Source organism: Podarcis raffonei, chromosome 16, assembly GCF_027172205.1.
Source record: "Podarcis raffonei isolate rPodRaf1 chromosome 16, rPodRaf1.pri, whole genome shotgun sequence".
NCBI classification, from domain to species: Eukaryota; Metazoa; Chordata; class Lepidosauria; order Squamata; family Lacertidae; genus Podarcis; species Podarcis raffonei.
This window is the reverse complement of record NC_070617.1, coordinates 15,234,003-15,258,486: the sequence shown is the minus strand read 5'-3', so window position 1 is coordinate 15,258,486 and position 24,484 is coordinate 15,234,003. Positions and strand designations below refer to the sequence as shown.

Sequence of the window (24,484 nt, the reverse complement as noted above, 5' to 3'; positions counted from 1 at the left end):
ATTTTCAACAACTACTTTCCAAATTCTGAACCCCAACAAGACACTCAATGCCATCCTGAGCTCTCGCTCAAAATGGGAGGGTATGGCTTTGGGTTTTCGGGGTTCTCCAGTCATAGGAACCATACATATCAGCTCAAAGTAAAACAAACAAACAGCAGAACTCAACTTTTTGAATTATTTTTTATCCCTTCTGGTTAGAATGCATTTAAGATTTGGGGGTGGGGAATAATCAACTAATGACAAATCAACTCATCAGGACCGAAACTGATTTTGGGGATTAGTGGGACCTGTTTCGCTCCTCGGTCCAGAGGGTGTGTGCATTGATGCCACAATGCAAAGGGGTGTGTGTGTGTGTTTCTGGAGATGGTCTACTGCAAATTCAGCTCAGCCAGACAGAATCCAGCCACTGCAGTTGCACAAAAGCAGCTTGGTACCTCACCCAATCTCTCCCTCCAAAGAAGAAAATGCTCCCTTCCCCACCCACTGGGGTTGGGAGGGGTGTCCAGAAAATGCCTTGGGAGTCCTTTTGATCCACCCCCCAACCCAATTCAAAAACGCCATCCCCAAAATTCTCTTGGAAGTGGTGTGTGAGAAGTGACACAAAGCAGTTCAAGTGGCTGAAATGTGTAGGGCAACTGCACTCTGGAGCTTGCTTGCGGCCGTGCCATCATAGATCTTCTGAATGGGGGTTGACAAGTAAGGTAAAGCCCAAACGGAGGGAAGGAAGGGGCTTTAGGGCTGGAAAGCAACGGAGTCCCTTCTTGGGGCTGCAACGTGGACTCTCCTGCTCCCAACAGAAGAGCTGTGTATATAGCCTAAGAACTCAGTACCCACAAAGGAGGGTCCAAAGCTCTGTACTTCACTCTAGTTCCTATAGCTAAAAGATGCAGGGCACACCTCAGCCTGGCTTGTGAGAGTATGTGTTCAGGTACGTGTGTGAAAGATGAAAGAGAAGAGGAGAAGGAAGAGAGAAATAGTGTGAGCATGAAAGTATTGTGGATTTAAAGACACTCCACTGTTACTCACATGGATTTATCCCAATGTCGCATTTCCAGTGCTCTTCATCAAGCCAGTCCTTCAAACTCGCCCTGCACCCAAAGGCTTAAAGTGGGATGGTCTCTCGCCCACGTTTACAGCTTCCCCCCTGCTAACCCTCTGAGTTTCTCCTGTTTTTTTCTTCTTTTAAAAAAACCTCATTAAACGTCCCTTTAACTTCCTTTGTTTGTTTGTTTTTGGTGATTTTGTGGCTGTTTGTTTAAACCATCATGTTATAGACATTAAAAGATACATTTAGATGCTTAATCCCCCTTTAGAAATGCAACGCCAGCGAAGACGGTTATTAAGACATTTGGAATTTATCGGTTAAAAAAACTGTTTAGCACTTGGTTTGAGTTAAAAGCATGTTAGTGTTATTAGCTGGTTAATAAATTAAGATTTAAAGCGACCTCGTCCTTTCCTTTCTTTCCTTTCTTTTTGGTCTTGTTGCTGCTACGCTTCTTCCTTCCCCACGGAGTTTAAAGTGTTAAAGGTGCAGCTCTCGGTTTGGCACAGAGCAGGGGTCACTCCTTGCCCAACACACTTCCCGGGACCTTCACAAGCAGAGGCCGTGGCAAAGCTGGTGAGAAGAAGCAGCCCTGAAACTGGTGTGTGTGTATGGGGGTGTGTGTCCTGATTCCAGCTGTGGAGCAGATCAAATGCACTGACCCCCAAAAGTGGGGATGGGTAGGCAGATATGGCATCCACCAGGGGCTTTCAAGCAGGGCTGGCAACAGCTGTGGCAGGGCTAGTGAACAACGTGTCAAGAGGCCTGAAGAGACAGCAGATGCTGTGGCCCTCCAGATGCTGCCAGACCACAAATCCCACCACCCCTTTAGGGGAAGAGCCACAGTTCAGTGGCAGAACACCCACCCTGCATGCAGAAGGCACCAGGTTCAGTCCCCCGCTGGCAGCATCCCCAGGCAAGGATCCTGCAGCTGCCAGTCAGTGTAGGCAGTACTGAACTAGATGGACCAATGATCTGACTCAGTATAAGGCAGCTGCCTATGTACCTGGTCCCCATTAACCCTTCCCTGTAAGGCGTCTGCTCCTCCTCCTCTGCACATGCTTATTGACTTTGCACATTTTAAGGCCACAGGACTTCTCATGCTCCCTTTCAAGGCGGAAAAGGCAGCCCTAGAAACTGCTAGGCACTGGAGCGGCTGCTGCAGAGCATCTAAAAGGATCCTGGGAACCCTCTCCCAGTCCCTTACAAGCACAACCGTGTGAATATAGGGAAAGTTGGCAGGAAGCCCAGATGAGTTTTTGGTCTTAACTCAGGGAGAATGCTTTGTATCTCAAGCCCAGGAGAGGACTCTCCATTTCCTGTTCTCCCAAGTCAGATCCTTGGTCCATCAAGTGGTGCCCCCTGATGTTGGACTACAATTCCCATCAGCCCCTGCCATCATGGTCAATGATCAGGTATGATGGAGGTTAAGAGTGCATTGACACTGGTCACTGCTGCTATCCCTTTACACGACCTAGGTATTGAATCTGAGGCCTTCTGCAGGCATAGCAGGTGCTCTACCGCCGAGTTACGGTCCTGAAGATGGGGAGGGAGGAGACGTAGGGACACCAAAACCTTGGGGCTTAAAGGCAGAACGAGACATGACGAGAGGTAGGGCTGCTTGCTGTTGCCCCACCATTTCTCTCTCGCCCCACCCCATTCCCCTGGGACAACGCAGTGACAGCATCCTGCTTTGCATCCTCCAGACTCCTCTGGCAGCAACCTCAGGTGAGGCAATGATGTCACAGCACAATGATGTCACAGATTGGACAGTCATACTCAACGGGGTGAGGAAGAGAGGGGCGCCAACGTTGACATCTCATGGAATGTCTCCAATTCATCCCCAAGCTAGGCTCAGACTGAGCCCCAACCCTTTGGCTGGGAGGGTTCGGCCCCTGAACATGCAATGAGAACGAAGACAGTGTCCCTGAGCACGTGCAGAGTGCCATCCAGAAGCACCACTCCTGGCACATTGGGGTTTCAAGGGAAAGGGTCCCAAAGCAGGCTACACCTTCTCAGAGGCCTTCTAAGGACAGTTATGCCCCACCCCTCATCTTACTCCCTTCCACCTTTAGAAGATCCATCCTCACCACTCATCACAGCTCTCTGACCTTGTCACATCAGAAGAGCATGGCTGTAACTGGGTCAGGCCAAAGGGGCCTGCTCCTTCTTCTCAGATGGCCCAAAGGGAAGTCTTTAAGCAAGCAGGGCACCAGCAACACTCCTCTGCACCACCCAGAAATATATGCAAGAGCTACGTGCAGCTAGAGACAATCTATCTACTGCCCATGGAGTCTCTTTCCGGATGTGGCAATGCGCAGCAGGAAGCCTGTGCCTTGGAATAAGGTGTGTGTTTGGGGAGAGGGACGGAGGGGTCCCACCCTGTGCAGTGAGCCCCAATTCCTTCTGAGAAATGCTACCCCGCCCCTATCTTCAGTCACCAGCCTTGAGCCATGGCCCTGCATGAAATATTCTGCTGGGGTGGGGGGCAGGAAGAGGAAGGGAGGAAGGAGAGTGAAGGACGGGTCAAGGGGCTGAAAGGGGAGAGGACTGCACCTTTAAACCTTTATTTTTTGTGCTTTGCTTGCTTGCTTGTTAATTAACCGGAATTAATTATTGTTAATTACCTTTGTCGAGTAGCCACTCATCTACTACTCGACCGAGCCGATACGGAATTCTCTGTCTAGCAATCGCCAGCCGCTCATTATCACTGTTCCCTTCAAAGAGTTTAGAGAGAGATTTGCAGATGGTTAAAAGAAAAAGAAGGAAAAAAAGAGTAGAGAGAGAGACATAACACGCCATCTGGAAGGTCAAAGGTCAGAGGTTAGCACGTTTAGAGAGGTCAGACTAAGCTCAGGCAAACAGCAGGTTAAGCGCTGGCTCGAAATTAGCTGTTAGTTTTCCATTAGTTAGTTTGCTTTTTTTTGTTTTTGTTTTGAGGGGAAGCGGGGGTCAGTGGGGGTTTGGTTGGAGGTTTAGCGGTTTTAGCCAGCAACGGAGAAAGCTCTAGTTACACGGTTTAGTCAGGTTTAAGTGTTAGGATGAGTAGATGGAGGTTAGAAGGATTTATGCTGCACCAGGGAGGGAGAAAAGCCTCCCTGGGTGCATTATTTTTGTTTATTAAATTCACTTTATTAGCAGACTTTAATCCCTAGTCACAAAATGGGAAGGGAGGGGAGGAAAGCATCACACAGTCAAACTCTCTTTAAAAAGTCCCTTTCCCAAACTCTCAGCCATTGTTCCCCCACCCCACCTTATTTCTTCAGCCATCATCCCCCACCCTGCCATTCCCTTCAAACCACTCCCACCTCCCCCCCCGCCCCAACAGCCCACAAATCTGCCCTGCATTTGTATCTGGACAAAGGCAAAGAAGTTCAGCCATCTGCATCGCAGAAGAATTTGGGTCAGGACCAGTCCTCTTTTTTCCTTTTCTTTCGCAGGACACTGATCAATGACTAATGAAGCCATACTGGATCCCATAATGTCACCTAGAAGGTGTGACACACCAGTGGGACTCTGCTGAGGAGGCACTTGGGCTTGGTCCTCAGAGCCTTCTCTCTGCTCCCGAACGCCCTTCGCTATATTTTTAGCAACACAAGGTTGGAATCACACACAATGAGCCATTGAAATGCAAGTGGGGAACCTCCCTCGGCCAGGCAATATGGACAACCCTTTTTCAAATGCCCTCTCCCCATTTGCTGTCTTCCCATCATGAAACGACCCGAAGTGAAACGAAGTGGTAAATCTTCCACTTCGGGCCAAAAGGTGCCTGGCAGGTTTAAGCCAATCAAAGATTTAGGGCTGGAGACAGGGATGTCCCTAATACCTGTTGGTGGGAATCGCAGGTGGGGAGAGCTCTGCTGCTCTGTCACTCAGGTCCTTTTGCTTAAAGGGGCTTCCCTTTGGGGTACCTGGTTGGCCATTCTGAGAACATGATTCTGAGCTAGATGGACCCCTTTGGCCTGATCCAGCAGGCTCTTCTGAAGTTCTTGTGCAACCTCCAGCCCCAGAGGCAGTCTAGCTTCCTAGCTACTTAGGGTTGTTTGGCCACTGTGAAAACAGGGTGATGGGGTAAATGGGCCCCCTTTGGTCCAGTCCAGCTGCAGGGCTCTTACATGTCACCATTGCTAAACCAAAGGGGATTTGGGAACTAGAGTGTCCAACAGAATACTTGAGAACACCACAAAACTATAATTGCCTGGGGATCTTTGCAGCAATCTTGCAGTGGGGTTTGGCAAATGCCCCACAACCGGAACTCCTTGACGCTTTGCAGGAAGCCAAGGAAGTTAAATGAGCTTCAGAAGTGTCCTGAGATGCCTCCCAGTGGTCCTTCAGGCCCAAAGAAAACACATCTGAGAAGGACACAAACAGTTCTGTGAAAGAGGACATGAAGCCCCAACCTGAATGGCAGAGGCAAGGCTCTCAGCCTGACCTACCTGCCGGGGGTGGGAGCCTTTGCACTACCCTGAGTATGAGGAAAGGCATGCTAAAGGAGATGACAGCTTCTGGAAGAACTGGATGCTTGGCATGTGCTCTGGGGCCTGGCAACCATTAAGTCTGTGGACCAGGGGTACCCCAAAAGCTGGAAGCAAACTGTGGCAATTGTGATGGGTGCCACCTGCAACATCATCCGCCAACAGGATTCCTTTCCCAAAGAAGAAAAGTGGAGACAATCTGACTGAGAAAGTCCAAGAAATAAGGGTGGATCCAGGGCCCGGTCCTCACTCACGCCAGGGTGGAGGAAACTCTTCTCCAGCATCTGGAACCCTGGATGCAATCATAATGCAGGGAACGCCTGAGCATGCACAGAGCGCCTTTCACTCAGCAGCACTGGGATAAACACAGCTTGTCTCCAGATGTCAGGGGCCACAGATGCCTGGGGAGTGAGGCTGGCTCCTCTCCTTAAACTGAGTCTCATCAACCCAGCCTTTTGTCACTGTGCACAGATGCAGAGGAAAGTGGCTGTTGCAAGGAGGCAGTTGGCATCTCTCAGTGCCAGGTGGGAAATTGATCAACCATCAACTAGCATGGCAAAGGTAGCAGGGTCAAGGCAGCCATGTGGAGGCAGGCAACATTCAGTGGGAACGGGGAGCAGGGCGACTCTTGCAGAGGATCATCTGGCAGGTGCTGGCTCTGCAACTTCTCGGCCTTGGTAAAAGGGGCCAGCAAGACTGGTTCTCCTCTGTCTCTCAGTTTTCCAGATGGCAGAAAGTGCTCCCCACTGAGGCTACAACAGACTGCGCCCTTTGGGTGGGCCCAGGAGGATGCACAGAGGAAAGGACGAGATGTACAAGTTCCGGGACGGGGAGGGATCCTTTTGTTTCACTTCAGGGATTTGGCCAAAATGTTGAAGTGGAACAGTAGGAGAATGGAGGAACTGTTCAAGCAGGTAGCTTTAAGAAGTGGTTTTTTTTTTAAAGGGAAACAGCATTTTGAAAAAAGATCCACCCCCCCAAGACTGTGCCCTCCATTTGGGGAGCTTGACTCAAGCTCCCCCAAACAAAAACTGGCACGCTCAGTTCACCACCTGCAAACAGGGTGTCCCACCCTCAAGTTCTTTAGGGGGACTCCCGCTGTCGTGAAATGTGGCAAGGTGAGAGCTCCCCCCCCCACCATTCAGTACCAGTGGCTGAGAATTTGACCCTGTTCCTCATCTTCATTTTGTAATCCAAAGTGTATATGACCACCCTTTGCAGGGGGTTGGAGTAGATGACCCTTGGGGTCCCTTCCAACTCCACAATTCTATGATGTAAAACCACTGAAGAATCTAAATAACTGAAGGGTGTTAGTAAACAAACAAAACTCCTTGGAACCATTTCAGAACGGGGGATTTCTAAGCCTCTGTGAATGCAAGGCTGGTTTTCCAAGGAGTGGCTGGATTTGCAATTGCCGGGTGTGTGTGTGTGGGGGGGGGTGCTGCTCCACTGGGGCAGCGGCCCCTCCCCCCTCCCCATTTTTGCTCCTCATTCCATTCTGCAATTCAGCCCCTAATTAGAGGCGGTCAGGGACTTTTCATGCTCTCATTAGCTTCTGTATTAACGAGGCGATTAACATCTTTTAATTAAAAATACGCCATCCTCAGAAAGTGACCCGAGTCTCTAATCAGGATCCGGCTTGGGAGGGATTCCTGCTGCACAACCCTCGCTCCGTGAGCTGGACTGTGCGCTAAACACACGTCAAAGCCCCCTTGCCACCTCCCACTGTATACCCATGGGAAGAGCAGAAGGGGGAAAAGCAACAACAACAAAATCCGCACACACCACATTTGTTTCAGCAAGAGGCTCTGCTGTAAGGAAGGGTGATGTTGGTGAAAACGAAGCTGCAGACCAGGCAACAAAGACCCTTCAGTGCATTGTGGGTTATTTAAATGCTTGGCATGGCGTAATTCTGCACATTTGCTAGACGGAAGGTAAATGACCAGGCACCAGCTTGCAACGCAAGGGGCCAGAAGCTAGTCAGTCTTGTCCCCCCCGCCCCACCTCCGGTATCCCAGCAAAAGCTTTGAACAGGGGCAGATCGCTTCAGCAGCTGGATCTTAGGGTGTCAGGAGCAGGAGCTCCACCTCTGTCAAGGTGCTGGGTCTTGAGGAGGGATCTGCGGAAATGGTGAGTTGCAGCACCGGGCATGAAGCAGGGGAGGGGAATAGAGGAACTGGACAATAACACCCACCCACCCACCCACACCGGACACTTGGGTGTTTTAAGGGGAGAAGGCACACTGAGACTAAGCACTGCAGCTGGTTTGAAATGGATTCAATTGGCAGGGCCAGACCCTGTGTGTTGGCAGTGCTCTAATCTGGGGGGGTGTGGGGGGCAGATCTAAAAGCCAGTGGTGGTGCAGGGGATAGAGTGTCAGACAAGGACCTGGGAGGGAGCAGGGTTCAAATCCCAACTTGGCCACAAAGCTCAGTGGGTGACCTTGAGCTCACCACTCGTTTTCAGCTTGTTGTGGTGAATAAAGGAAAGGAAGAACCATGTGTGCCACACCTTGAGCTCCTTGGGAGAAAAAGGTGGGACAGAAATGAAATGAAATAAATAAATCTCTGGCTGATGTGCAGTAGAGACACAAGGGCTCCTGACTGTTTTAACAGAAAAGGCTCCTGCTCTCCCACCACCCACCGCAATTACGCTGCTGAAATGAAAATTTGGAGTGGGGAATGACGGCATCCAGGAGATTTTTGTGAAAAGGGACTGTAAGCTCCGTTCTGATGCTGAAAATAAATTCTTAGGATGAAGACCTGCCCAGTTTCTGAATTTAAAGTAATTGGCTCCCCCTTCCCTGGGTTACTACATTGCACCAGGCTCCTGCTGGTAGATCTTTTGGTTCTATTTAAAAAGCAAATCAGATCCCAGAAGACTGACGTCTGCTTTCCTCTGCTCTAACGCCAGATGTGTGAAGACTGGTTGTAGTTACTCAAAAGGTAAATGCACTCTGCAGGTACTCAGAGGCTGACATAAAAATCAGCGTTCAGGATTGAGCCCCGTGGGTCACCCTTCTACAGCTGTCGTGTGGGGCTGAATTTCACAGAAACGTTAAACCGCAGATCAGAAATTCAGATTTCCAACTAACGTGCAGCACCCTCTGCATGAAAAGGGAGCTCAGAATCAACAGGAATATTTGGTGCCATCGCTTGATTTTGGAGCTCCTGAGTGCCACAGGATTTTCCTCCCAACGCTTTTAAGCGAATTGCCTCGGTGGTATTTTGTCAAGAGGGATTATTAGCTTCGTTTAAAAAGAGTCTCAAAATACCACCTGGATTTTGATAACAGTAATATTTATTTTAATTGGTTAATTAACCAATCAATCGTTTAAGGGCAAGGCAGTTAATCGACTGAGAGCCTTAAAAGCCATCCCCGGCCTTGGATGAGCTGTCTGTCATTAGGAGAGCGCAGGCGAAGTGGGTTTCTTTTATGTACAAGGAAGGAAGGAAAAAGCCAAACCGCTGAAGAGGAGGAAAACCCTGGTGGCAGAGGAGAGAGGCAGCCAGGAGGAACAGGCAAAGAAAAAGGAGATACTGCTGCCACCTCCAGCAAATGTGGGGCAATAAAATAAAGAAAGCAAATGGCACACATATGTGCCCTCGCCCTGGGGACTTCTGGAATGTGGCTAGCAGGTTCTGCCCTCCACTTAATCCTACCTCTGTTTGGTTATGAACTCATGGGCCTCAGTTTCTATCATCTGTAAAATGGGTACAATATTTGAGGACAACAGCTTTATATATATATATTTATATGTATCTGAGTTCCTTTTGAGGTGAAAGCAGGAATGAATGTAGCTATCCCTTGCCCTCTCCACACTGTCTGGAATGAGGGACCCTGGTCTCCTTTTGGAGGTTGCCCTGGAGTTTTCAAAGGCCCTGAAAAACCTGGGGAGCCTCTGTGAGTGGAGGAGGGCTCCTCATTCCAGACAGCTGCCCCTTAACTCATGGGCCCAAGCGTCCTTGCTCCCTTTTCCTGGATCAAGAAGCACCTGCAGAAGGCTAGGTGTACTCTTCCTAATGAAGAGGAGAAGGCCAACTCCCAGGTGGATGGGTGTATTTTGTTTTTAGGAGACTCTCACAAGAAACAGAAGGTTGAAACCTGATTCATGGAGAGTCCAAGGTACCCTGCTTAATCTTTTGAAATCAAGGTTAATTTAAATAATGGTTTCTATATTACATACACACACCTGGATCAAAACAGACAGAAAGAAAACCTGCAGCTTTTAAAAATGAATTTTCCCACCTGACCCTTTGCTTATTTTCCAAGAAAAGGAGCTATCAGAGACATGGAAATGCCCACTGAATATGTTGTTTACAGCAAATAGGGCCTCCATGCCAGATTTAGTACTTTTTTCTCCCTCAGAAGGCTGAACCTCATTCACTGGTTTGATTATTACTTTGTTTTTCACAAAACTGCAAAAGATTCCCCCAAGGAAACCTCAGGGATTGATCCTGATTGTGTCCCTGAGTGGGGATTCTGTAACTCAACTGCTGGTTATTAAAGCCTGGGCTTCCTTTTCCAGTTTCTGCATCCCAAGACATGGGCCCAGATCCTCCCTCCTCCTATTGCACCCTACACCCAACCAGAAATTCAAAGGTTTGGGAGCCTCTCTTTTTAGATAATCCAAAGGACCCCACAGCAAACACTCCGTAAGTAAAGCGCTATTATTTTTTTTAAACAGGTACATTATCTTCAGCTGAGGTTCTTTACTGTTTAAAAAACAGGTTGCCTTTTCAACACTCTTCATTCTGAAGCCATCAAGAAACTAGAATGGTAAAGCATTTGGGACATGGAAAAAAAATGCCAAAAGGAGAGAGAGCTGGGTTTCTATATTTAACTGGGGGAGGGAGAGTCATGCAGCCCACCCACTCCAGAGCCCATGGATGCCTAGCAGCTGCCACTCCTGCTTTTCTTCCAGACAATGGTGGCAAAAGAGACCTGTGCCCGCTGCTTGGCACCCTCCAAGGTAACACAAGGCATGCCTGTGGAGAGCAAGTCCTGGGGAGAGAGAGAACAGGGCTTCTCCCCATTTGCAGCATCCCTTCCTGCCTCTGAAGGCAGAGGGTGGGACCCTTCCTTCTCCATAAAGGGCTTCCAAGATGGGGTTTGGGTTGTCTCTCTGGCTGGGTCAGAGTGAGCGGCAGAGAGAGCTGTCAGGCTCCTTGTTGCGTTGGGTTTCTTAATGGCCTAGAGAGCCAGGTTGTCAGTCAGCGTGTCCACTGGCGCAGGCGGATGAAGGTGTGCTTCTTGGGAGGGCTGGCACCTTTCACTTCGGTCTCACCAAGTCTGCAGACTAACCAAAGTGGCCCATGGAGGCTGCAATCCTCTGGCAGAACAAATAATTCCACCAGGCTCAAAGTTCTGTAAGTTTCACCACCTCCCTTACTACTTCTGAGGGCTGACTTGCATGATGCCTTCTCATGCCCGCAGGTTCGGATTCCTGAACGACGATATAAATGTTTTGCAAAGCAAGAACCTCATGTGTCCTTTCCTCTTCAGAAAAAGCTGGTCTTCTGGGCTTGATTCAAAAACGCAGGATGGCCACTTTGAAATGCACCCTTGCAGAATGTATATGACAGTGCATGAGGGCAGCTCCCAGGTTTTCACAGGGGAACAGCGAAGACAGTCCAGTGGCATTGCGTGGCCTCCCGGCTGAGTTAGCACCAGGCAAAAGGTGACCTCCATGCCGGAGAGTGTGGCCCTGAGTACCCAAGGGTGGGAAGCCAAAGCAGCTTAATAAGGGGTATTGCAGGAAGTGGCCCCAGATGCAAAGGAGGCCCCTAAAAAGCAGTGAGGGATGATGATCTGCCGAAAGCCCAACTGCAGCTTGTCTCGGGGTGCCTGTGGAGCCTGAGAAAGGCGTGGGTGCCAGCAACATCTGAGCTGCAGAGCTCCCTGCAATGGGTGCCAAAGCACAGGTGTGGGGGCAGTGCAAAGACCCACAAAGTGTGTGCCTTGCTGCTTTCTCAAGACCTGTAACAGCTTCATGGCTACTTGTGCAGCGGGCAGAGGATTCACAGCACAGTGGGGAGGAAGGGCCGGGGCTCAGTGGTCGAGGATCTGTTTTCCATGCAAAAGATCCCGGGTTCAGTCCCCAGCGGGATCTCCAGATGTGGTTGGGAAAGCTTTCCCACCTGAAACCCGAGATTCTGCTGCCAGTCAGTGCTAGATGGACCCTTGGCCAGACTCAGTAGAACATAGCTTCTACCTCCGTAAGGCTGGTGTGCGGCCCCTGGTGTGCAGTTTGGTGCATGCCTGAGCTGTGGCGGCAGCTCCTGGCTAGCAGAGGCTGCGCTCCACTCTCTGCAGCAGCGCTGGGCATCAAAGAGACTGCACAATCAGGCCAGCGGGACGACAGGCTGGGGAGAGGTACTTTGTCGAGGGGGGGCAATGGAGGGGAGCTGGATCAAAGTGGCTGGCAAATCCCAGGCGGGCAGGAGCTCTCCCTGCCTTGCCTGCCTGCGGCACTAATGACCTTGATTAGGTTTCGCCCTCCCCTCACTCCCCCCGCCCCGCTGTTCTATGGTTCCTGCTGGCTCCTGGCGGGAAGGGAGAAGCCGCCGCACTTGTGTGTGATTCAGCCACCAAACGATGGGAGGAAATGGATCCTGAACGAAGGCCCTTCCAGGCTGGTTGCACTGCCAGGCACAAATGCAGCCATGAAAACCCCAACTCCCCCGGTCTCCCAGGCACCCCACCCCACACTTTGAGACACCCCCACCCTGGCTCAATGGAGGTCGGAACCTGCCTGCATCTCTGCTCATGCGCCAAGATCCAGTCTGCTCATGCTGCCCCTCCCAGCCTCGGAGGCAGAGCACTGGGCTGCTGTGGCTGTGACAGGCAAGAAGGGAGGTTTTCATCATGGGAAGGCGGGTGTCTGCTGGGGCTCCCCTCTCTGCCCCTCACGCTCTCCCCACCTCTCCCCTCTAGTCTTCACCCTGTTGCTGCACCCCCCGTTATTGACTCCCCCCTCCCTGCTCCGGTGTCCTCTTTCATTTCCTGGCATCTACATTGTGTGCAAAGGACCCGGACCTCTTCTGCAATTGCCAACCTTTTCAAAGAATAAAGGAGATTAGAATAAGATACGCTCAAAGCACTTCTCTCTTGCTGAAAAGGACTGTAAAAATTATTTGATAGCAGAAAAATGCCAGCGGCTAACAGAATGTCAAGGGCCCAGGGGGGCGGGTGGAAGGGTGGTTTTTTTTTTTTAAAAAAAGAGGGAAAATTATAGACTTAGGATCCAGTTTCAAATCCTAGTCCAACTCCGAGACATCGCTCTCTCACCCAACCCCCCCCGCCTCAGTTTTCCACCTGCAAAAATATGAGTGAGCGGCCCACCTCCCAGGCTTCAGAACAAAGGAGACAGCACAAATGAAAGAAAATGGCTGCTGTACTGACAGCCAGACAGGGCAGCTGGGCTGGGGCCTAGACTGCTACAAAGAGTGAAAGAGAAGATGGAGGAAGAAGCGCAAGGGGACTTCCACCCTGGCTCTTGGCTGAAACCCCTTCTTGGTTTTCTCAAGCTCTCTCTCCACCCCTCTTCAGTTGTGCCCAGAGGAAGCTGGCTGGCTAGCTATGTGGCAGACTGGCAAGGACAGCTGGACCCTGGCAGAGAACTGGGCATCACCAGCCTTTTCTTCCACATGTGGAGAGGGGGCTCCAGAGCTCAACTGATATTTAGATTTTTCTGCTTGCCTTTTGAAAATAAGCAAACTTGCGACAAATTCCCCTATCTATCCCCTCCTGGCACACACTTCTTCATTCCTGCAGTGACCCACCCATTTTCCTGGCTACTTTTCCTCACGACCCCCGTGAATGGCTACCCCCACTTGTCCCGAGAGGATCTAGGGCTCGCTGGTTCAGGGGAAAGAGTTTTACTTAAGGTGTGAGGGGCCCTGGGTTCAAATTCTGAACAAGTCCTGGGCAAAGGAAAGCCTGTACCTGAGAGACTTCCCTGTGGGGAGGGACCCCGGCTCAGTGGCAGAGAACCCCCTTTGAAGACAAAAGTCCCACCGCGGCAGCATATCCAATTAAACAGAGCAAGCAACAAGTGATGGAAGGGAGAGTGCTCTGCTTCAGCTCCTGGGGAGACACTGCTGGGCCAGATGAACAGACAGCCTGACCTGGCAGTAGCTTCGTAAGAACCCCAGCCCTGACATTCTTTTCTTCTTGGTCTTCCTGGTCCCGGGTAAGTGCTAATGGAAATGGCCAAAGACTCTGCTGACCAGGAGCTGGCAAAAAGTATCCCGCCCATCCGCCCCAAATCCGCCCACCTCACTGCTTGGTGGAAATGCTCAGAGGGCCAGGGTGGTTCCGACCTCCATGGTGTGGGGGAGACAGGATGAGGGGCACGGCAGGCATTGCCTCCCAGTCCCTACCTGCGGGGTATCGCTCATTGATAGGCCAATTGTCCACCTGCAGCGTTGCGTTGCCACCGCTCCGGGTGAAGCGCACCACGTGGTACTTGCCGTCGTTCACCATGGCGTTGCTCTCCTCGATGGTGATGTCGTCCGTGCCCACGTTGAAAATGACCCCAACTGTTCCCTGGTCCTGTGAGGAGGCAACAGAGGGGAGAGAAGGACAACAGAGTCAGAGCAGGGGTTAGCTGGGAGGTCAGAGGGGCAAATTCCAGCAGAGGCTGGGGAGGAAGGAGCAGGGGTCAAGGGGACTTTGTTGCAGCCAGGCATCTGTGGTGATGAGCACATCTCTGGCCCCCTGGCCCTGCCTCCCACCATTTTTAAAAAGGTAAGACTTCCGAGACACATGAAGCCTGCAAAGTAAGAACTGTGCCTATAGCAGCTGACAGCCATGTCTCCTGTGCCTTATCTCAGTTTTTCCCACAGTTAACAAGGCTGTGCCACTGACAGCAGCCAGACAAGCCCTGCTGAGAAAGAGAAACCCAACTCTTTTCACTCCTGTTGAGTTTGCAATGGACATGTTAATAATCAGTGTTACTAGGAAGGGGGAGCAGTGGCCTGTTCCCTGTGGCACAGGTCTTCCCATTTGGCCGGTTGGTGGTGGGAAATAGGAGGTCTGATCTGGTTTACCCAGTTGGAGTGTTCTGAGGTTTGAAAAGGAACAAGTTAGGGCATTCTAAAATGCAATCTTGGGTTGTGGGTGCTCTGCCAGCCCAGGAACCCAGTGGTGAACCACCTCTTGAGAGGAGCCTGCCTGCCACTTTAGTTATCTTTGGGGGGGGCCACCCCCACCCCCACCCCCACCCAACTACAGTGAGGCAGGCGGTGTCTGGGAGAGAGACTTCTCGGTGGGGTTCCCAATTTGCAGAATGCTCTCCCCAAGGACATTTGCTGTCTCTTTTGCACAATGAAATACTGCTTTATTTCCACAAGATTGAATCTATAATGGAAATTGTTCAAGTTCTGATGTTTTATAATATTTTTTCACTAGTCTTCCTTAAAAATTTTATTTATTTTTGTATTTGTGCCAGATAAAGAAGTTACAGACACCCGCAACACAGGATGTATTTTTTAAAAATTAAGAAATAAATTGTCAACTTGTGTAACTTATAAACAATTTAAGAAACACGAAATGATCCATGAAAAATAATAAACAGGAATGCTTTAGTGACCAAGCGGCCATCATTTGGCCCAAGGAAGGAGAATAGCAGCAGAAGCGAAGTCACTGCATCACCAATGGGAAAAGGCTTTTATTTGATATTGGAGGAGACGCTGGCTGCTACCTCAGTCAATGGAAAGCCTGAGAGTGTGTTTTAGTTTATTAGCATGATATAAGTGGACTATAAGAGAATACAGTGTAGGAAAATATAGTATTCCCTGACCATTCTCTTCCTGTGGGATGCTTCTGCCTACCTGGTCTCCCTTGCTTTTGTTTTGAAATTTATGCTGTAAGCCACCTTGGAAATATTTTTGCACGCTGAAGGGTAGGGCAGAACCCAATTAGAAACCAACCAACACATCTTGACCTGGGTTTTTCCTAATCCTGCTTGGCAGCCAAGAGAGAGTAAGAGACCAGGCCTCAGGGCCAAGCAGATGGAGTCCTGTCCTTGCGCTCCTGACTACTTCTTTTTAAAACCATAGAGCTGTTGTAGTGTGGGAGTGGGGAAAGCTGGGCCAGGTGGGTCATGGGGCTGGGAGGGTTTTTTAAAAGCATTTGCCCCCCCAACCTGCAATGGCCACAATTGGAGACACCCCTCCAACACCTTCACCCCTATTGACTGCTATTCACAAGGGGGGGGGGAAGCCTACTGATGTCCCATTGTGACTAACTGGGGAGAGCAGAGTCCTGTTTTGCACAGGAGGTGCCAGACGCTGAACGTGGAACCTTCCGGATATGCTCTCCCACAGAGCTGTGGCCTCTTCCCCAAGCAGAGAGGCGCCATCAGGAACCAAGAACACCCTTGGGCTGAGTGGCTTTTCTCCCGAGAGTCCTCCAGAGGGTGTTTCGCAGTGGCAGAAGCCTTTTCTGAGTCGCAGAGAGCCCCATCCGCTTCCTTCATGGGAAGTGGTCCAACTGGTAGGGCCAAAGCATCCCCTCACTCCTTTGGCACCCACTCCACTCATTTCCTCCCTCTTTATGGAGCTGGGGGGGCAATGACTTCAACCCGGCTTTCTGCACGGGTCAGCCAAGTTGTCTGTGGGTTACCCACGTGGCTCCCAAACACCCTACAACCAGCTGGCTGTCAGGTGCTTAGGACTAAGCAGGATGTGGCTGGCAAACAGGGCCACCTCTCCATGAGATGGTAGCAGCAGCGGAAAGACCGTCTTTCCCGCACGATCTTCCTGCTAGATTTCTGTTGTCCTGGCTTGGCTTGGAGGTCTGCTTCCGGGTTTGGTGCAAAACGGGCCAACTCTTGCAGGCGATTCTAGACCAGGGGAGGGGATGGAAGATGGATGTTGCCCCAGAGGGTCCCGAGAAGGCTCACTCCACTGCCTCCCCCCTCCTCTGTGATGCTTTCAGGTATCCCTGCTTCAGCTTGGGGTCCCCACCTCTCGCCCTCCTTGCTCCGCTCTCACCAGCTTGCTTGCTGCAGCTCTGAGTAATCAGAGCTCCCTTAATCCAGTTCCTGGTGCAGCCCGGATTGACAGCGCGCTGCCTAATCTCGTTTGCCTCATCAATAAGCTAACGATCAGGGCTGCTTAATTTCATTTGCAGCAGAGCGGTAATTAATCCACTTCTGCAGCCGCCTCTCTGGAAAGGAGCAGAAGAGCTGCAGGGCGAGAAACAACCTGTGTAGGAGTTGGGCTGTGGAGTAGAATTTTTTTTTTTTGGTGGGGTGGGGTGGCGTGGCAGAGGGCTGTGTGTGTGTGAGAGAGAGCTACACCTCTCCCTTTCCCACATTCACAGTTGCCAGACACAGCCTAACATGCCAGAGAGTCACAGGAATACAGGAAGCTGCCTTGAGCCAGACATTTGATCCCTCTAGATCAGTACTGCCTGCCCTGATGGACACTGGCTCTCCAGAGTTTCAGGCAGAGGACAATTACCAACCCTACCTGCAGATGCCAACACGGATCAAGCCTGGGACCTTCTTCATGCAAAACAGAAACTCTACCACCGCATTCTCCAGTTTCAGGTACCAAAGGTGCCGTCCTTTGCCTGGCTACAGAGAAGTACAGCCCCATTGACTTTGATGGGCTTTGCTTCGGATTGCAGCCCAAATCCCTTCCCTATTATCTCAAGAGCACTTGTCCCCCACATGCCCCCGCCTCTCAGAGTCTAGTTTAATAACCTGGCAATGCAAGAGCCGAAGAAAGCACACACTTCGTATGCAAGACAAGCTCAGTGGCCTGTTCAGAGAAAAGCCATTCAGCGGAAACCTTGGAACTGGGGTCCACTTTGGTCCAGCTGTATGCATCCCTCCTGCCTATGCATAATATGCACGAGCTTCCTCTTTGGGAGCATTTTTTCATCAGTCCATAACTCATCGTGGGCTGTTCCTTCTGAGCAAGGGTGCTTATGTGGTTATAAAGAGCTCGAGATGAGTTATGGGCGCCCAGAGCACACACGGTCACAATTCAAGCTGGCTGTCACCCTAAGTAACAACCGGCTCCCAGTGGAGCAACTGAGTACTGGCAGAGGTTCTTTCCCTTAGCCAGGCAGGGGAATTCACACCACCCATTTCCCCATCCCTGTCCCCACCTTAACTAGCGGCTGTCTACACCAGAAATTTTTAGATTTTTCCAGTTTCCTGCCACAGGGCCCAGGTGGTGCTTCATGTCCAATCATTTCTACACAAAACCTATTTCCCAAAGTCAATCTTCATATTCAGAATACAAACATTACAGTGACATAGAGCATGTGCAGACTGCCTTTCTTGCATCACTTAGTGAATATCAGCCAGTCTCCACACATGTGGCCTTGGGGAATCTGGCTTCCCAGGAACACCTCACTCTTTTAACTAAAAGAAATCTTAGCTGATTAATTCTTAGGAATGTTAATTAATGCCGCATTAATCAATTAAATAGGCACAAATCTCTATATGAATATTAATTCTGAAGATAAAGAGTGAATGCTTTGTTTCAAATTAAGTACACCCAACACGTCACATGGGTACATCATTCCAAATCTAAGGGAAATGTTATGGCTTTGTAAGAAGAGGCATCTTGGCTGTGGGAGACAACTGGGGGTGGGGGCAGGGGGGAAGCCCTCTTCTACGGTGGCAAAAACCACCTGAATACTGTGTAGGTGTACACAGAGCAGCTGTATTAAGAACAATGTAAAACATTTCAAACCTGTTGCCCAATGAATCAGGGAAACCTTTTAAAACAAATCAGTCTAACCAATTCATCACCTAAGTATGGCAGCCCTGTTTTTATAGAAATTAGCAAGATAGAATCTGGACTTTTCACTCTACATTCTGACAACACACTCCTACCTTCCTCCAAAAGCCAGCTCCTTGCACCTTGCAACCTTGCACTGTGCCATGAATAGAGCCAGCCAAGTCATGAGGCAGGTGAGGCTGCTGCTTCAGGCGGCATAAGTGCTCCAGGCGGCACACCGATGGATGCCTTGCTGTCTCTGCCATCGGCAGAAAAGTGTTGCTGCCATCAGCATTGATTTTGGGCAGTGTTGCAGCAGTTTTGGGGGTGAACTCATCCAAGATTGGCCCGATCTTACTCCAAATTGGCCCTGATGGCACTGCCACTTCTCCGCTAGAGGCAGATGGGGCAAGGCTCAACAGTAGCAGTGGCAGGAGTCGCAGCAGCGGCAGGGCATTTGCTGTTCCTGGCCTTGGAGGGCCTCCCAAAAGGGATGTGCTCCTCCTTCCTGTCCCCCTTGGCTGCTCCTTTCCTCTCTTACTCACAACCCAGGATATCTTAGCAGAACACCTGAAAGGATATTTTTATGGGGCCAGTTTTGCCAGTGCAGGAGTGCACCATGTTTTTTAGTATCACAGAACAGAGTCCCACAGCCAGCAGGATAAAAGATGCTCTTTTTTATGGGCATCCTAACCTTGTAGCATCAGCACAGCACCTACCATTTACTGAAAATCCCAGAAATGCAGTGCATTTCTTTGCAGCTGGGAGGTGGGGAAAAGTGAAGGGGGGGACACACACATTATTAAGGGCTTATTATGCTAAGCAGTGATTAATACCACACGGTGGGAGCGGCTGGCTGGCTGGCTGGCTGTGTGTGCTCACGCTGCTTATTAGAGCCATGCATGTAATTATTGCATTAAGCCCAGATTATTAGAGCGCTGGGGCATGTGCGTTTTATTAATGCCCACCCTCAACCCCTGTAGTTCAAGGAGGGGAAGGCTGGTGAGCCCTACCTGGAGAGGTGAGCAATATGTAGCAGTCCTTGTCACAGAGAGAGCCATGTGCTGGCACTGCTGACTCATTGGGATGGGGGCTCGACAACTTCTAACACCACCTTGGCTGCAGGGCTCCTGGGTGCCGGAAAACCCACAGGCAGCAAATGGCAGCTCAGGCCGTTAAAAATGACCTGTGAGCCACTGGCAAGACACCCACTTTCATTTCAGATCAAAGCGAAGTTCCTAATCTGCATTTCCCGGCGATGTCATGACACACAGGAGCATCCCACTGAACTGCAGAGGCTTCCCAATGCAAGCAGGAAATGTTGGGGTGGAAGGAGGAAACGAGACAGGATTGAGGCACTTCCAAGATGCTACACTGACTCCTTAGACAAGCCGTTGTCTGAAGGCTGAGCTGGCCTTAAAGGTGCCATGTGCACACAACCCACACACTCCAGATGGTCACGTGTGTGTACTTCAGCCAAGTAAAAATGTGGTATATGCCAGCCCTGCTGTGTTGGAGAGCCTTCCTGCTCACTCTGATGAGTGGGGCACCTGGATGTCTGCCCCCAAAACTGAGCTGGTTCGCTCTATGATGATGAGACCAGACCAGGGTCTTGAAAGCTCCAAGTGCAGAATGCTTTCAGGGGGGGGGAAATTGAGTAAGGAGCCCTTGCCTTGGGGCAAGAGGAGGGGTGCCCAGGGATGGCAGCAACAGCAGCTAGCTTCAAGGGTGGCCTTGGGTCACCAGCCAGCACCTTCCGCTCTCTGATGGGCAACGATTCCAGAACAATCCATCTCCGCCAGGTCACAGCTGCTGAAGGGGCCAGGCCACTTGAGGTGACAAGTTGCTGCAGCTCCTGGCACCTCCTAAAAAAAAATAACCATCACCCAGCCCTCTGCCGACCCTTTGTTCAACCGACAGGCCCTTGCTGCCTTCCAGGGACATGAATTCCAGCAGCCAATTCCACCTCTGTCAGAAAGAAAGAAATATCTTCTGAGGCTGGGTCCTCAGTGCCACCCTACCTCACCTATTCCGCTTGCCACCAAGGCACTTTCCTGTGGCCACTGTCAGGGGTTGCAGAGGACCACTTCCCTGCAGACCCCCAGAGCCTCCTTGCTCTCCTCTTTTCAGTCTCTGCTTGCTTACTTGCCCCCCACTTCCAGACACACAAGCCGGGAAAGAGGAGGGGGAAGGGGAAGGAGCAGCAGCCCCCACGGGCCCCACACTCTCCCCTCTGGGCGACAGGGGTGGGCATACTCAGAGGGGGGCATCCCTGGAGCAGATGCTGTGGGGGTGGCCCTTGCAGCTTTCTGCTCCTATATGGCTTTGTTTGGGGGTTGGGTTCACACACCCCACTGCAGATCAGGCAATGTTGGGGGGGGGGGCGACAAAGAATCCAAGCAAGCATGGCAAGTGACAGGAAGCAGGGGAGCTAGGTGGAACAATTTAGGCACAACTGACTTCTCCCAGTTTCACAGACACACACTATGGGAAGTGGAAAGAGGAGAGACAAAGCGATGGCAGAAAGCAGTGTCTTAAGATGGGTGGCACAGCACGACATGGAAGGCTGAGACCAGAGGGGGAGAAAGAGAGACTGCCTCCACCCCCTGCTTGACTTGATGCCTTCACTGGCATGAGGTGGCTGCTGCCTTGTAGCTCTCGCTAAGCCCTGTCGAGGCCTGCTGGCACGCCGGAGTTACTTAAGGGAGAGATTTATGTCACTCACAGAGGCTGGAAATTAAAAGAGGGGGGGGGGAAGGGAGGAGGAGGAAGCGAAGGAGAAATGGATTTACGAGGCTAGAAGTAAGCCCAGACCCCAGGATACAGGGAGGCAGCGGTGGCAGCAGCCGCAGCAGCAGCACGCGGGCCTTGGCGGCTGGCTGGCACAATAACTCCTGTATGCGAGTGAGCGAGAGAGCAGCCACGGCTGGCTGGCCTGAGGGCCCCCACAGCCAAGCGCTTAATGGACCGTGCAAGGCCAGAGAGAGAGAGAGAGAGAGAGAGAGAGAGAGAGAGAGAGAAAGGCAGGCCTCTTGTCTGCTCCAAGATGGCTGCCAAGGCACCAAAATGGCTGCCCCCTCTAATGGCTTGCAAGTCCTGCCCGTTGCATGCCAGCACCCTGGAAAACAGTTTCAGGCTGCCCAACTTCCAAACCAGGCCCTGCAGCTGATGCTCTGAACAGGTTTTTTGAGGTGCATCTATCACCAGGTTTAGCTTCACTTGTGATATTTATCAAATCTCAAAAGCAGAGAAGCAGGTCTGCCTGCAGGTTTTTGTTTTTTTATCTCCTGGCGAAGGGACCAGGACTAGTCACTTGGGGACCCCAAACCCAACAGCAATAAGACTCTGAGCAATTAGCTTGTCTCAAGATGGCTGCCGTCTTCTGTGGGCAGCAGCAAGGCAACAAAATGGCCCCTCACTCGACAAGGTTTTCTTCCGCCCTCCTGTGTGACAATGAAAGGCCAGAGATGGTGAATGCTGTGACAGCCTTTCCTCAGCTAAGTGACTTGTGCCTGTACTGACACCCCAACAGTTGGAGTGCAAGGGTGGGGAGAATGGATGCTACCTCAGCACAGCGAGGGAACTTTATTTCCTGCCTGCCTTGCCTGTCCTGTGTCAGAAAACTTGTCAAGTCTAATGTCCTCACTTCCTAAGCAGAGAAATGGGAGTGACAACCAGCAGGCCTCAACCTGTGTTAAAAAAGCCCAACAAAATAGCTGCAGTTTTGTTGAGGGCCAATTCATGCAACTCCTGCTTTTCTGACTCAAGACTACAAGCAATGTGATATCATGATGCCTTCCAGGGATAAGGAGGATTTTCAGCTTGGGGCTAGATTTCTAGCTCCAAGGCAACTTTTGCATCCAGAAATCTCCTCAGCCACAGAAAGGCCTCCAGTAGGGTTGGCAGCAGTTTCTTTAGGGTCATTTATGACGGGAGAGGCATCCCTTCAGGCTTCCCAAAAGCATCCCCTGCCAGCCATACCCACAACACTCACAACATGTTATTTTCACTGTGGAAAGGTGGGATATAAATACTGTTTGCTAAAACAGATGTTACAAAATCATCCCCAGTTTACATGTGGAAGAAGACAGACATCTTCCTTGCCTGTCAATGGCCAAGCTGGGCATCCAGTCATGGATCTTCCAGACCTGTTTTTACATTTTTACATACATTCTGTCATTTCCAAAGAAAGAGCAGTTAGCGTTTATGCCTACTTGAAAACCACAAGCGGCAGAAGTGGAACTCTGAACCTAGATTATCTGGGACACATTTCAGTTCCTACACAGTAAGGAAAATGCACTCGGCACATGGTCTGATTCCCCCTCCCTCAGATATAGCCTTCTAAGACTGAGCCTGGCAGACCACTGGCTACTCTCTGTCTTCAGAGTTAGATAACAGTCAGAATTAATGGTCATTAATTCTAATAATATGAACACACCAAGAATTCTCCCCTCCAACGAGAAAAGGCAGAACTTTTTAATGATATTTCTTGGGTTTCCACCCTGTACAATCCTGTGAGGTGGGCTGCTATTACAGGGGCCAACCTAGACAAGATGTTAATTGTGTGAATGCAATTAGCATGCACTTTTTTGTTACTTAAGTAGCACCATAGAGAGGTGGGGAGGGAGTTTAACTCTTTATCCCCCTGTCCCACAAAACCCCCTCGTCCACAGCTTTGATTTGCATTTCAAGGGAAAGCCTCATTAGTTCCAAACAGTGTCTTCCCTTGAAATGCAAATTGGCATTTCAGAGAGGGGATTTTCATCAGCCCATGGCAGGGAAGACAAGAGTTAAAAACCCCATGAGGCTGCTCAACCTTCCCCACCAGCTGATATTTACACAGGGAAAAAAAGTAGGTGTTAATTTTATTCACACAATTAATGTCATCACTTCCAAGCTGGCCCTGCAGCTGAGAGTGAGAACCCACAGGAAGAGAACCTGGCCCTCCCCACTCCCACCCAGTGGGAAGGGTGCAGGGGACGGCTTGAGGTACTCAGGTGAAAAGCCCACATGCAGCTGCCAAACCTCTCCCCATGTGACTCTCTCTCATGCCCATTGCTTGGGGGTTCTCTGCTGAAGCCCCACCACCGCTCACGAGTGACCAGGGCAGCAAACAACCATGAAACCTCAGTCACCCAGTTGACATTTATGGGCTTTTCTGTTTCACTCACAGCAACCCAAATGAAGTGGATGGTTATTTGTAGCTACCACAGGGATTGGGATGACACCTGCCCCACCTCAGTGACAATGTGCTTGCTTCCAGGGGGTGCTAGCCCAGCCGCCAATACCAGGAGCTCCCCACCGCCCACCCATATACACCAGGGACTTGAGAAGGGAAGATCTTGCAGGCTTTAGTGTGTCCTCCCCCCAATAACCTCAAGATCTACCCACTAGAGCAAAAGACATCTAGTTAAAGAACAGAGAACCTCCCTTGCAAATTATAGGCTGTAGTTAATGACTGCAGGAGGCAAATGCTCTCTGCACATGCTTAGGCACAGCAGCTTCTCTTCTCCCACATTCCAGGCTTGCATCCTGGTGCTGAAAGTCAGCTCTGATGGGCAGGTGCCACAGGCTGCAGGGCACTGCAGTGTGTCCTGCATAAATCCAAGCAGACTGGTGGAGTGTCAGGTGAAGCCCTTTGGCACAACAGAATTCACCCTAGGCTGGCAAAACAAAACGCGCACACTGCAGCCAGGTGACCTTAAAAGGGAGAAAAGGCCGATTAAGCCCTTCTTCAAAAGGGAGATGCAACTGATTCCATGGGGTGGGACTCAGAACCTATTCACAATTAGACCAATGCAGTTGCATTGGAAGGAGTAAGTTTGCTGAAAAACTCTCTCACACACATGCAAGCGCACACGCGCGCGCACACACACACACACACTCTGTTGGGATGTGGATGGCCACAAGAGGGGAGGTCTGCCATCCCGGGGTCTCAGCCTCTGCCAGCCTCTGCAGTCCGCTCTATCTCTCCTGACAACTCTGCTTGCCGCTCTTGGTTACCTGGCAACGGGGCGGGATCAATCTCATGGCGGAGCCCTTCCATCCACCTGTCAGCCTGCATCAACACCTCATCACTCACCCCAGGGCTGCTGAGGATGCTCCGGTAATAGAGATATATGCAACGGGCCATGGTGCGTCATGGGGCAGACCTGCCAGGGGAGAGAATGCACCAGAAAAGCACTCTAGCCCCTCCCCCCAAATCCAGAGCTTTGCAGAGC

General features: G+C 50.8%; 1 protein-coding gene across 35 annotated transcripts in view; it reads right to left on the bottom strand.

The window, feature by feature from the left end:
* Positions 1-24,484, bottom strand: part of NRXN2 (neurexin 2) — a 341,743-nt gene that overhangs the window by 35,623 nt on the left and 281,636 nt on the right. For 24 of the 35 annotated variants that reach the window (XM_053369667.1, XM_053369668.1, XM_053369669.1 and 21 more), the window contains 2 exons: positions 13,902-14,073; positions 3,670-3,759 (listed from right to left, as the gene is read on the bottom strand). In XM_053369667.1, the coding sequence (XP_053225642.1) occupies positions 3,670-3,759; positions 13,902-14,073 (262 nt within the window). The remainder of the gene's footprint in view (positions 1-3,669; positions 3,760-13,901; positions 14,074-24,484) is intronic. The other 11 variants (XM_053369673.1, XM_053369674.1, XM_053369676.1 and 8 more) reach the window with 1 other exon arrangement.